This window comes from Pollachius pollachius, assembly GCF_949987615.1.
Source record: "Pollachius pollachius genome assembly, chromosome: 6".
Taxonomy (NCBI): Eukaryota; Metazoa; Chordata; class Actinopteri; order Gadiformes; family Gadidae; genus Pollachius; species Pollachius pollachius.
In genome coordinates, this window is record NC_136939.1 from 5,695,183 (window position 1) to 5,703,699 (window position 8,517).

Here is an 8,517-nt window from a genome sequence, read left to right on the forward strand (position 1 = left end):
AGGATTCAAGTAGATCACCAAGAAAATGTCTAAGTGTTTTTTATACAAAAACTTTTTAAATCTTTAATAAATATAGAACTATATTCCATATATTGCTCTATGAAAACTATTCTCCAAACCGCTCTGAATGTGACCATTAAAGGGACCTTATTGCACCACCAGATGAGTGATAAGCCATTACAAGCGTGCCTTTTCCTGTGTTCTAGTGACAGCATAAGTGGGAGTGTACTGTCCACCTAGATCTATGATGGATAGCTCGGGCTACTAGCCTACCTAGTTGACTGTAGCAAATGTTTCTTATACATCTAGGTAGACTCCCACTTGTGATGTCACTAGGCACAGAGAAGGGCAGATTTTCGAACGGCCCGTTATGGCTTATCACTCACACCTGGTGATATAGAGGCCCTTTAAAATGCAGAAATTTCTCCACCTTTTTGTAAACCGGCATGGCGGAAAGTACCTAAAGACTACTCTGCATGTACTGGACTAATTGGTAAAGTGCCCCATCTATAGGCCACTACAAGAATTACAACAGTTTAACATGGGAACATGAGATTTATTTATAAAAAGTTATAAAGAAGTCCATTAGCACTTATAGGGGCACCACTTCACTATTTAAACTCAGCACTTTGTCGCATTGTATAAGCAAATGACAAAAGGAAATACAACAAATAAAAGGTTTCATTACTAAGCCGATCAAATTTTCAGTTAAGCAGATTTCATTTCCGCTCCAATAAATGACTTTTCCATTTGACCGACCCCCAAAAAACTGCAAACTTTGAAACAAGTTTTCCCTCTGTTCAGCCAACTCGGCACTTGAGTGACGTGAAGGTGTTTGTGGTTCTACACTGAGGAGGAGGGGCACGGGAGGGAGGAGACCAGCCTCTGCTGCCATTGGACGAGAAGCGAGAGGTCCATAGAGCGCGTGCAAGGGCGGCAGCACAGGCCCCGCCCCCTCAGACAGCTTGCAGGCGAACAAGCTGAGAGGGACGCTTTGACATCAGCCCCTCAAGTTTAAATGTTAATCGGTGTACATAAGAGTCACTACACTGAATGATGAGTGGACGTGCGATGGACAAATTAACTACAAAAAGGGCGAAGGGGTCTCTCTCTGAGGTCAAAGGTCAACATCTGTCATGATGAAACTGATGTGGGCATTGAGCCAGCATCAGACAAGACCCTCGCCATCAAATTAATTTACACACCGACCTTGGACCGCACATCCTGTCCATAAAGACAAAAAACAACTAGATCATGTTCAAATAAACCTAAACATTTGGTACTTCGCTAATAGACTTTCTCACAGCCATCCACATACAATAACCTACCAGACATTTTGGAAAGCAACCAGTAATCATGCTTCACATACAGATAAACCACTGGCTGCATAACATGGGGGCACACACCAGCCACGGTGAGCGGTAGACAGAAACCAAAAGACGCGAAGCCACTGGTCCCGTTGGGGACCCCAGTGGGGAAGTCTTTAGGGGGGGCTGAATCAGTGCGCCTTCTTAGCGGCACCGAACCCGGAGAAACCCATGACGGCCGCCATCTCGTCGTCCTCCTCAAAGTCCACGTCGTCCTCGGCCCTCCTCTTCCTCTCCCTCATCTTCTCCTTCTTGTAGGCCTTCGCTTTCTCCTCCTGGGAAGGCCGGGACAGGGGGATGGAGTTACAGCACATCCAACACCGATCAGCACTTCAGAAAGTGAATTTATTATAAATATAGGATAAGACATAGGATAGGAGTAATACTGAACAAAACCTGTGTGGACCCCATCAACAATAGTCTTTATTAGTAAAATAATACTCAAATAATAAATATTATTATTCTAATAATGATAATAATAATAATAATAATAATAATAATAATAATAATAATAATAATAATAATAATAGGAAACCATTTTCCAAACAAAGGAAAGACGGGAAGTGGCTCATAGATATCTTCTACTTCACGGTCATCTCGGTGGAGCTCACCTCCTCTCGAAGCTCCTTCATGCGCTCCTCAAAGTCGTACTCCTTCTGCTTCTCCTCCATCTTCTTCTTGTTGGCCTCGAAGCGCTTCTTCACCTGGTCCAGGGAGGAGCGCTCCACCCGCATGGACATGCCAAGGTTCCTCTGGTCTGCAGCGGGGACGACGCAAGGGGACCGGCGTCAGAGAGCCATAACCTCCGCGGACAGCGTCCCATTTACACTGACATTTGGCTTTTATCCAAAGCCACTTTACAGCGGTTTTATTTGACCTTTATTTAACCGGGTAAAAGTCTTATCGGGATTAAAATCTCTTTGCAAGATAGACCTGGTCAATGCACACATTGAAACACAAACGGCGGAGTCAGCCATGCAAGGCAACAGCCAGCTCGTCAGGAGCAGTCAGGGTTAAGTGCCTCGCTCGGGGACTCATCGACACTCTAGCTAGGAGGCGCCGGGGATCGGACTAGCAACCTTGTGGTTACAAGTCAACCCGGCTCTACCTCCTGAGCTAAGCCGCCCTAGTCCCTCCACCTTCGTGTGACCGGTTAATGGACGACGCGTCCTCTGGTACTCACGCTTCTTTCCGTTGATGTGGTCGAGGAAGTTGATGGAGTCTTTCACCACGCAGTCACACACATTGCAGTAGTATCTGGGGGAGGAGGAGAAACAGACTGGTCAGACACACACACACACACACCGACACACAACCTAAAAGCAGAAATTGCGAGGTTAGTTGTTTTTTAATCTCGAGTCAATATTTCACTCCTGCATGTTCCCTGTGGATGAACGGCTGAATATTTTCATTAACCGTCCGAACGAAAAAGTCAGACATTGAGAGAAAGTCGGGTCGACACCACAACGATCAGAGAACTAGCTGAATGGGTAAAAGGGGAACTTCTTTGTTGGCATGACTTTAAATGTTATCGTCAATTGTGCGTCCACGAGGAAAGCAGAACGAATGAAAAGATGCGGTTGAAGTACCCTCCCATCTCCGCCTGTGGTGTGGTCTTGGTGATGACGATGGTCTTCCCCAGCTTGGACTCCAGGTCCACCTTGTAGTCTCGGTGGCGCAGGAGTTCCCGCTTGACTGGGGGCACCAGTTTCCCTGAGAAAACACCCCAAAAGACCCCAAGGTTAGGTCCGGCTCCACAGAGCATGTTTCAAAAGCAGGAGGAATGACCGATCAATGCAAGGATTCGAACAGTGACACCGTGGGTGTGTTTGAATTGCTTCCTAAGCTCAAGCATTATAACTAATGACTGATGACTACCTATTCTCGTATTGATTCAGGTGTATCCCAAGGATTAGGGGATCAACTTACCATCTTTCTTATCTCGCTCTTCATCGAGCCGCCTCTGGGCCATCTGTTCGTACTCATCTTTGTCCCACTTCCGGCGGAAGTCATTCTTATTATTGTTGTTGGACTGTAACAAAGAGAGGGATAAACGCACACAAACAATTAATACACAGAACTGCTCACATTTTCAGATTGAGTTCATCATGATTTACCGCGAGTAGTGGCGCCAAAGAATGATGATTCTGGGGGGGGGGCTAGATGGTTTATAGCAGGGACTAATACATTTTGACGTGACAAATAATACTACACACTACAATATGATACGAATCAACCAATCAAAACACACAACAAGCCGCAACAGTCATAATCACTTACTCAAAGGAAAAGGAGGATTTCATGGTTCAATTTTGTTACATACAGGTCAGTTCGATGTCTTGTATGTTTGTATATATATATATATATATATATATATATATATATATATATATATATATATATATATATATATATATATATATTATACTAGAATCCAAAGGTTAAGCTGAAACTTTCAGGTACAGATGTTCAATGTATTTACAATTAGTACAAATTAGTGTATAACAAGTATTGTATGGCAAAACACATACGTATTTCATTATATACACGTAGTTAGATACGCCTTTCCACAGAGGGAATCTAAATACGATATGGTATAGACGAAAGGATCATCTATCATGAACATCCCTTATAATTTAAACATTTTAAATGAGGAAATGATGAGGCGCGAGCGACGTCCGTCTGTCTGTCTTCCCCGAGCCACTGAACAACATCAAGTACATCTGGTTCAAACAGGAGCCTCGGGTCCATTTCAACATGTACAGATCTACCCACCCTGTGCCTACTGCAGTTTTCTTAAACGTACATATATTGTTTGACCAATAGTTGTATTACACTTCGTCTTTCTTCTATACTTATCCTTGTATTATACTTACACCGCTACCAGACGCCATCTTGTTTACCTTATGACAAAATACGACTGTCGCAAAATGATTTATTTTGAAGGGCGCCACACCGCCACCTATTGCACCGGAAAGGGCACGACAACAAACAACACATTTAAATTTAGAATAACAGTCAATGTTATCACTAAATGTACAATTTATGACAGCCCAATCATATATTATTGTCGACAGTTTGTAACGCGAATATTGTAGCTTGTCTTCTAAGAGAATACGTTCTAATACAATTATCTTGAGATTATTAGGATTTAAAATACATGGCCCATAATGTAGGAGGGCTTATCTTTCCTATCTTCATTTATCTTTCCTTTCGTTATATTCCGGCAAGAGGGATAGGAGGTTTGTCGACCTCTGTGACGTTACAACCCCGCCCACAACACCTGTGGCCAATTTAAACCTGTCCCCTTCTTTAATGGCATCTCTCGGTGCGCGGCGGCGAGTTCGAACGGCGCGACGACAGGGATGGAAACCACGGCTCACAGCCCGCTGAACAACTCCAGGTAACAGCAGTGTTGGCAGCGCATTCAAATCACCATTCAACACTCACATCGATTGTTATTATGATGCTTATTTATTAATTTTTGCAAGGGAATCTCAAGTCATCCGTTTTGTCAATTGTTCATATGATTAAAATGAGTTCAGCTGTGCATTTGCCTTCTGGCTGAAACGCAGCCCTTTTTAATATGCTCTTGTATGCAATTTGTGAGTTAGTGCTTTAAATGAAAATGGTTGGTGCAAGATCGAAAACCACATCAAAGAAATAATGTGTGTTTGTGTTGTCAGGCGTTTCTAATCGAACTGACAATGTTTGACTCCTCCACCATTTACTGCTTCTCCCTCTCTTTTCCCCCACAGCCTGTGTTTCAGCCCCGGTTCATGCCTCTGTGCCAAAGGCTGGTCGACCGCGGTGTGGAATGGCCTTCCTGACCGGGCCCTGAGTGTCAGCCCAAGGGCCTCCTGCTTCGGCCCGGAGCCCTGGCTTTTGCCGGGGTGCAGCTATGTCTACGACAGCCTGGTCAGGTAGGCGTCGCTCGTCGCTTCAGATCTGCTTCTCAACAGGCCTACTGCCAGACCTCTTGCGTTAAGGACTCGTGTTAAAGGGCTAGAATATGACTTTAAAGTTCATCAAGTGCCAGTGCTCCCGTGATGCATTTCGTTACATAAACTGTAATGTACTGCTCGCAATCCTTTTCGTTATTTTTTTTTTTTGGCCTACAATTGGTAAAGTAAATGGAACATTTTGCATTTCTAAACGCTGCATGTTCAATGCAAAAGGTTCAGCACATGGGAGGAATCTATTGTGGTTCCTTTGTCTAGGATAGGTATAATTTCCTTTTTTGTAGGTCAAGTTATCAAATGGCATGGCCTCCTTAAAGGTGCGTTCATCTGTCATCAGCATTGACTATTTAGTACAGTGTTGATTATTTGGCTTCATGAAATGTTTATTATTCCATCAGTTCCTCTCCAAACCGCTCCACCCCCACCAGGACCAGCCCTCATGAGGGAACCTCGACGGGCAAACCTCGAAGGTAGACCTTTGACTTCCCCTAGCTTTAGTGGAGACTGTTCAATTGGAGATTTCCAGTTGCAAATGCATGCTGACCTCCTTAAGGCTTTAGGTATGGTCAAATAATGAATAGGTGAGACTTGAGCAGTGCACCCCACATTGGATTCTGGATCTAAAAGTTGGGACACGTTTCCAATTAGGTCATCGATCCTAGAACGCTGCATTCTCAAAGTGTCCACCAGCAATGTGGCTGTTGGAACAGATGACCTGGATAATAGCAGAAGGTCTGTAACTAGATTTGCTTGGTTTTGTTAACTAGTTCCTTGGGTGCATGCATTTCCACTGGGGGTGGGGAGTTGTGTTTTCTTCGTCTGGTTAAATCCAATCTGAACTGCTGTACCCGTTCTACCACCTTGGTTAAAGTTTGGGTCATAGTAAAGGCCTCAAGCAGTTTGTTTTTGGAGGTCCTGCATGTACCTTTAGTTTCTAAGTGCTGGACCGGTTCTCACCTGTTGGGCCTGGTTCCTGGCCCTCGCGGTCTCCTCTCAGACCCCAGGTGGCCTGCTGGTACGGCCGCTCCCTGGACCCCGCCAACCAGGAGACCAACACGGCGGTCCTGAAGAGACGGCAGAAACAGATCCAGTACGGCAAGAACACCTCTGGCTACCAGAACTACCTCCAGCAGATCCCAAAGTAAGGGCTAGGCTCTGGTGGCCAATGACCAGGGCAGGATATTCCAGGTTAGAGGCTGGAAATGAAACGGCACCATCTAACCTTGATTGGACTACCTCCTTGAGAACGTAACTATGGTGTTTAGGATAATAGATGATCAAAGTTATAAGTGAATGCACTGAGATTCTGATTCAACTTTATTGTCAATACAGTGACAACTAAATGCATTTGGAGATCTAAATAGAAGTGCAAGAGAGCAGTTAAATTGCAGCTTGAATATGAATTTTCATATAGTGCAATACAGCAGCAAAACTAAAATGACCTAGTGAGGTATGAGTATAATGGATAAGGGCAGCCTAGATTGACAGTACGATAAGTACAATAACAATCAAGTGTATTAGATATAGGGTATTTCTATTCAGTCAAGTAGTAGAGTCCAGGGGGGTGGGTGGTCCAGACGTTAGGTGAGGGGGGGGGGGGAGAAACAGCCTGGGGGAGAAGCCCATGTATTGTTTGTAAGTGCCAGGGGTCCGTCTGACCCTCAAGTCAGCGAGCCCATTTAGGTTCTTTCTCTTCAGGCCTGCTGGATTCTTCCGATGGTATCCTAGCCTAGTGCTCCAGGGGTCTTCTAAAGTGATTGGGTTTTCTATGCAACTCTTAGGCACCTCAGAGACCCCAAGGTCCACCCTTCCACCCCCAACAAGTACAAAAAGTACAGCCGGCGCTCCTGGGACATGCAGGTCCGTCTCTGGAGACGGGCGCTGCACATGTGGGACCCCCCCTCCGAGGGCCTGACGGAGGGCCCCGAGACACGGGACCCCGTGGATCAGCTGTAGGTGGCAGGACGTCTCATTCACACTCGGGGCCTGGCACTTGTAATGGGCGTTTGGTCTGCGTTCTTGACTTTGTCATTCAGGTGGTTGTGGTGTGTTCTTAAAGGGAAACCAAACACGCCTGTTTCTGCTAGTCCACATCCACTACCGGGTTTAAATGATTGTATTATCGTTAACACGGATTTTATTTTGTAGAAAATGAGCTGTGTCATTTCAGGCTTCGGCTGTTTAACAAGCCCCTCTGGCTCACTACAATCAGTGTAGGCAACTCAAAACGGGCAGTAACGTGTGCCTCACAAAATGGCATACGTTTGACCCAAAGACGGCAATATGAATCCAAGTTAAGTCCAGGATGAATCCATAGCCCTACCGTTTGACAGACTGAATCCCTTTCCATCTAAAAGGAGTTGTCAGGGTTTGGTGGCGCTTTGATGCGTCGTGCGTCGCCATTACAGGCGGTGCCAGCTGGAGAAGATGACTTCACAGCTCTGCGAGGATGAGGAGAAGCACATGGTGAGAGAGGAGACTCCACCGGCCTCCGAGACCTCCTCGCTGTCTCCTCTCTCGATGACCGGCCTCGGGGACCTGAACTGCCCCCCCCAGCTGCCCCAGATGTACCTGGTAAGACCTTCTCCCTCCTACCACTCGGCTGCATCACGAGACCCTTCCATCTCGGTTAGAACTGGATGCCACCATTTTCCCTCCCCATCGGTTGTGGATCATGGGTTTGAAGTCGTGGGCGTTGGATGTTGGAACAAAGTGACGTAACTTGTCCCAGAAGGAGGCTTCCATTAGAGTTGCATCTTGAAATCTATTTGAGTTACACCTGAACCTTGCTTCTTCCAAGGTGCCTGAGAGGAGCTCCAAGCAGCCCCGCTCTCCACCTGGCCTGAACTACTCCTTCAACAGCCAGCGGACCACCAACGAGAACATGATGGGCTGGCTGCGCCTCCTTCTGGAAGGGGGGCACGTTCATGGTGAGACCTGCATATAGCAAGCTGGCCATTTAACGCGCCTTTTTTAAAATGAGCTTTATCCATTCAGTCATTGGTCAACCTTAACGCGGCCCAATAAACAATTTTAAAGACGACGACTTGACATGTATGCTGATGGGTTGACCGACAGCGGACCTCGTCTACAATTCATCCGTTTGGAAAACGAGTGCAAACATGTGTCGTAAAAAAATTCAGAGGTATAAATATGTGACAGTAATCACTTTCGCTGGTCTTCCAGAT

At 45.7% G+C, this 8,517-nt stretch overlaps 1 protein-coding gene across 1 annotated transcript; it reads right to left on the reverse strand.

The window, feature by feature from the left end:
- Window positions 1-541: 541 nt before the first annotated feature.
- Window positions 542-4,262, reverse strand: zmat2 (zinc finger, matrin-type 2). The gene is made up of 6 exons (XM_079737694.1): window positions 4,244-4,262; window positions 3,297-3,399; window positions 2,957-3,080; window positions 2,551-2,624; window positions 1,979-2,124; window positions 542-1,642 (listed from the first exon to the last, which is right to left on the reverse strand). The coding sequence occupies exons 1-6, from the start codon at window positions 4,259-4,261 to the stop codon at window positions 1,499-1,501; spliced, it is 609 nt and encodes a 202-aa protein (XP_079593820.1). The 5' UTR covers window position 4,262; the 3' UTR covers window positions 542-1,498.
- Between the last annotated feature and the right edge of the window lie 4,255 nt (window positions 4,263-8,517).

Excerpts from the sequence above, each read along its gene's own strand:
- zmat2 (XM_079737694.1), bottom strand. Across the intron at positions 3,081-3,296 it reads AGAGCGAGATAAGAAAGATG|GGAAACTGGTGCCCCCAGTC; the intron begins GTAAGTTGATCC and ends GTGTTTTCTCAG. Across the intron at positions 2,625-2,956 it reads CCACAGGCGGAGATGGGAGG|ATACTACTGCAATGTGTGTG; the intron begins GTACTTCAACCG and ends CTCCTCCCCCAG.